Genomic DNA, 2,500 nt, shown 5'->3' on the forward strand with positions numbered 1-2,500 from the left:
TAATTATGTCCTAAATATATACATATATTTAAAATTAATATGGGACTGAATCGTGAAATTGTGATGCCACAGACAGGACACATGTAAGCATGTTAAAGAACAATCAGACGCTGAGAAACATCTGCAGGAATATCATGAGCCATTATAGAAGCATTTCAGATGACTCACGTCACGAGGAGTGAGTTTATGGTCTGTGTGTCTGTTTTATCAAATGCAGAAATGCTCTTAGTCGCATTTAACAGCTCAACAAACAATTGACCGTGTGTTTGTGTGTGTAATGTTGTAATAGCATAAGTGGATTACACACGTTAGGCTACAGATCACTGGCTCAAACACACACACACTCTGTTCTCCGTGAACATGCAGTATGATCTGTGTCCAATCAACAACAGACTATCTGCAGTGGAAAAAGCACAAGGTCAGTGAAAGTAACTGGATCTGCTGCACACACACACACACACACACACACAAACGCCTCCGGTGTTTATCAATAAATAAACATCATACAGCGCTGAGAGTCCCTCACACGCTTTAAAAGCCTTTCATCAGCTGATGTATTTGAGTGTGTTTCAGGATAAGTGGATACCAATCCACAACGGGAGGCTGAAGCACCTGGTTGCCATGGAAACATTTGTGTCAGATGACAGTATTAGATAAGAAATGACATGATACTGCACTGACATGTTATATTAGACTTTTACTGTTATCAAAATTACCATAAAAACAGTGGTTAAGATGGTAACCATGTTATTGCCATAACAACAGACCATTGAAACACCAGTCACTCATGATTGTAACCATGGTATTGCCATAACAACAGACCATTGAAACACCAGTCACTCATGATTGTAACCATGGTATTGCCATAACAGACCATGGAAACAAAAGTCATGATGGTAACCATGGTATTGCCATAAGGACAGACCATGGAAACACCAGTCACTCTTGATGGTAACCATGGCATCCCCATAACGACAGACCATAGGAAAACCAGTCATGATGGTAACCATGGTATTGCCATAACAACAGACCATGGAAACACCTGTAATGGTGGTAACCATGGTATTGCAATAACAACAGACCATGGAAACAAAATTCATGATGGTAACCATGGTATTGTCATAACGACAGACCATGGAAACCCAAGTCATGATTGTAACCATGGTATTGTCATAACAACAGACCATGGAAACAAAAGTCATAATGGTAACCATGGTATTGCCATATCGACAGACCATGGAAACACCAGTCACTCATGATGGTAACCATTGCATCGCCATAACAACATACCATGGGAACACAAGTCATGATGGTAACCATGGTACTGTCATAACAACAGACCATAAACGTCATTAATTATGATGGCAGCTATGGCATTGTCATAAACATCTACCATGAAAGCAGTTACTATAGTAACCACACCACGCCATTCTGTGCAGCAGTCGTGTAGAAACTGATGGTGCACCGTGCGATTACGCAGCACTTTTTATAAGGCTCTCGTGCTTAACCTTCATGACGTCTGAGCCGTTGCATAATTATGCAAATGACGCTTACCTGAACACACACGCAGGTTTGTTATTGACACAGAGTCAGTGTGTAATTAAATCAGTGTGAGTGAAGAACACACGCAGACAAACACAGAGACTTCCGCGTCCGAGAGAGAGGACAGGAGCTTCCGAGGCGCGTTCATCAGGGCCACACAAGCGTTTCAGCCTCAGAATCGTGACCTCGACTGCACGGAACGCTCTCTGGATCGTTTAGACACCGGTCAGATATTTGACACTCACCTCCTCCGGTTCCGCGCCGTCCGCTCCGTTACCGACCCGAGCCATGGCGCTTGATTCCCTGAGTTCGGCGCGGAATGATTGCTTACATTAACAGTAACACATCTGGATCCGTCCGGGGTCTCTCCGCCTTGTGCGCTCGCTGCTGTGTCTGCGGAAGGCGGATCTCCGGCGGCGGAATCGGTTCAGGCTCACGGTGCGGTCGGAGGTGTGACGTTTGGTTCACCGGTCACGCCCACCGACGCATGCGCACTACGATTAGAAACAGAGTAATACTATTTATAAAAACATTTTATTCAATTAAAGTGATAAATAATACCAAATTTTTGTTTAACCCGAGCTCATGAATATTAATCGAGTCCTGCTGCCTTTGCTCGGTAAACTTCCTAACACATATCCTAATTAATATTCATAAGCCACGCCTCATACACAGCAGGCTTCGCTCATTGGCCAGCAAACTGGCGCGCGTCACTTAATTATTATTCATGAGCTCGAAATTCGCCGCAGTAGGATTTATAAACTCAATATAATTGTTTAAATATATAAAATATACAATTTGAATGGGTGTAGAATTTAGCAGAAGCGCTAAGGACAACATAAAAACAACAACATAAAAAGCTTTCTTTATTAAATCATGAGTGTGTTGGCTACAATAGCAAAAAAAAAAAAAAACCTTAGATAATATGAAACTGTGGTTAAAAGTCTATCATAAAAGT

General features: G+C 42.2%; 1 protein-coding gene across 1 annotated transcript in view; it reads right to left on the reverse strand.

Moving 5' to 3' along the window:
* The window catches only part of LOC113065793 (tetratricopeptide repeat protein 39B-like), a 14,156-nt gene extending 12,148 nt beyond the window's left edge, over positions 1 to 2,008 (reverse strand). Inside the window, exon 1 of the mRNA XM_026237322.1 lies at positions 1,788 to 2,008. Within this exon, the coding sequence (XP_026093107.1) occupies positions 1,788 to 1,832 (45 nt within the window). The 5' untranslated portion in view covers positions 1,833 to 2,008. The remainder of the gene's footprint in view (positions 1 to 1,787) is intronic.
* Between the last annotated feature and the right edge of the window lie 492 nt (positions 2,009 to 2,500).

Source organism: Carassius auratus, chromosome 48 (genome assembly GCF_003368295.1).
Source record: "Carassius auratus strain Wakin chromosome 48, ASM336829v1, whole genome shotgun sequence".
Taxonomy (NCBI): Eukaryota; Metazoa; Chordata; class Actinopteri; order Cypriniformes; family Cyprinidae; genus Carassius; species Carassius auratus.